The 2,500-nt window shown below is 36.7% G+C and overlaps 1 protein-coding gene across 1 annotated transcript in view; it reads left to right on the forward strand.

Annotated features, from left to right (window-relative positions):
* Window positions 1–2,500, forward strand: part of LOC137649808 (uncharacterized) — a 4,143-nt gene that overhangs the window by 926 nt on the left and 717 nt on the right. The window contains exons 2-3 of the mRNA XM_068382751.1: window positions 2,052–2,162; window positions 2,485–2,500. The exon at window positions 2,485–2,500 is cut by the window's right edge and continues 717 nt beyond it. Coding sequence (XP_068238852.1) covers window positions 2,057–2,162; window positions 2,485–2,500 — 122 coding nt within the window. The 5' untranslated portion in view covers window positions 2,052–2,056. The remainder of the gene's footprint in view (window positions 1–2,051; window positions 2,163–2,484) is intronic.

Here is a 2,500-nt window from a genome sequence, read left to right on the forward strand (position 1 = left end):
CTCGGACCTATCTTTCCCCCTGGTATATAGGAGAGATTAGTAAATGAAAAAAAAATTCAAATATGTGAGTGTTGGACGAATATGAAAGAGCCTTTAGAATCTCAAAAACAAATAAAAAGAATATCTTAGATCATAAATGAAGAAGCCTAAACACTAAGTAATCATTTTATTCTGGTAAGACCTTCACTAGCTTACAACAACGTGTATGTAGAGGATATATTCACGACCATTTCATTCAATAAAAAAGTTATTATATAAAATTTCTATGCGTCATACTTGTGGAATATGTCAAAGCAAGACTAAAAATTCTATTTCGGATATTCAAGAGAAGAGGTCACGCCAGTGTGTTATAAGGGAGGTAAGCTTTGTGACACCAGTGGTGACCCTTGACCGGTGGAAAAACACCATTCAGTAACTTGCTTTGCAAAAGCTCTGTATTCTTTATTATCCAGTTAAAAATAATAACTTTCTTTCAGGAAATATATCATAATAGATTTTGATGACGGAATTTCATGATAAAATACTTCGTATGAGAAGGTTTTTAATAAAAGGAGTATAAAAAGTCGCATACTAGTATAAGGAATGAAAAAATATTATACAACTTACCCTCTACTGTAGTAGACCTTGACGTATGGTTCCACCCGGATCCACAAGTCGTCGGTATGAACGAGAACCTAAGCGGTACTTGTTCATTTTCTGACTTGCAATAACTTTCCACCTTCTCGGTGTCATTGAGCTTTCACAGTGAAACCTGGAGTTATTGATGGGCACGCTTAAAATTGTGTTTTTCATTACTCGAATATCTGAAAAATAATTGTAAATGAATTAAACATTGCAAATAACAGCTGTACAGTGTATAAGAATTATTATTTTATAGTTATAATTTATGTCTATACCATGGTTATCATAAACTAAGAATGCCTTATTTTGTGTTAATCATAGTGCAGCCCCTCATCTCTAACATGTTCTGCCCACAATCAGTTGATTTGCCATTAAGCTCCACAACAAACTAATACCTCTCTCGTCTGGAGGCCCTTCCACACGAGAGGCAAAATTGATGCAGGGCGGGCACTCTGATTTGACCGCAATTCTTTCGCTTTTATTATCATCATTGTTATATTTACATGAATCACTGCTTTATTATCATTGCTGTTATATTAATATGAATACGAGAGGGGACTGGTCTGCTGTGGTACTTGATGACAAATCAGCTGATTGTAGGCAGAGCATGTTAAAGATGAGGGGCTAACGCAGCACCCAGTCTGTCAGCCAGTCTCATTTTCCGGCAGTCGGCTATCACAAATCAGAAAATGAACATATATCGCCCGGGGTCCTCACTCACGCCATCAGCAGAGGCCAAGCAGTTGTCGTGCCCATTCGTCAGTGAATGGTACGTGTACCAACTGGCCTTAGCTAATGGTTAACAACAGTAGTAAGAAGTTGTGTTGGAGTCGAGTGCGACAAGCTGATGGCTGGAACAAACATGGGGAGCGTGAACCAGTTTTTAGGATAACTTTCCTCTCCTGATTATCCGAAATAGCAAGTGCATGCTTAAAAATTTCCTGAAACCAGAGGTTCAGACAGAATCTTAACAAAACATTAACTTCTTCCTAGACCAGGGTTCAATCAGTTATTGCCAGGATAATTTAAAATCATAAAAATTGAATAATGTTGAACAAAAAAATTAATGATAGAGTTGATAAAGAAACGGAACCCGAAAGTTTATAACAAGAAAATACTAATGAAAATATAAGGAAGGATATAGGGGAGTGGGGGCTCTCCTTAAAGTGTGATATACACGTTCAACTACTTCTATAATGATGGAGGATACTACAAGTAATTTAGAATGGAAACAATATTTTCTGAAAGATTATAGTGAGTTTTAAAACCACCACCAAACTACACAATCTAAGAATTACTGATCTACACAAGTAGTAAACCACGTGTCATTTTGGAGAGACAGCGTGCCGTTACTTTGGTATGTTGTTAACAAATTGCTTTCACTATGTCCATAATTTACCTAATTTTTATTTATCTTTTTGTATTCACAGATAAGATGAAATTCCTACTAATTACCTTGGTGTGCATTGCGGCAGCATACGCACAAACTAGGATCCCCTCAAAACCAAATGTTCGCAACCTACCAGCTGATACTCTAAGAGGTTAGTATATATAAAGATAGGATTCTGTTTATTCTTAGCCCAAGGTTATTGTATTTCCTGATGATAATTTCCCCCTGTGTCTGAGCAGGTGTTGGCAGGAATGGATTTAAGATTGAATTTGAAATAAACTTATTCCAATGAGACTGTTCACACAGATAGCTGAAGACACTGTTTAGAATGGTTTCATTGTAATCAACGTATTCTAATTTCGAATTCAAGGTTCCACCTGTTTTGTTTACACCTACCAAATCGCCTTACGTGTCGACAACATTCGGATCGTAAGCTAGATTGACTTAATCCCTACTTTTGCCTCATATTACAGATTTCCCTGGCGCTTG

This window comes from Palaemon carinicauda, chromosome 11, assembly GCF_036898095.1.
Source record: "Palaemon carinicauda isolate YSFRI2023 chromosome 11, ASM3689809v2, whole genome shotgun sequence".
In the NCBI taxonomy this organism is placed as follows: domain Eukaryota; kingdom Metazoa; phylum Arthropoda; class Malacostraca; order Decapoda; family Palaemonidae; genus Palaemon; species Palaemon carinicauda.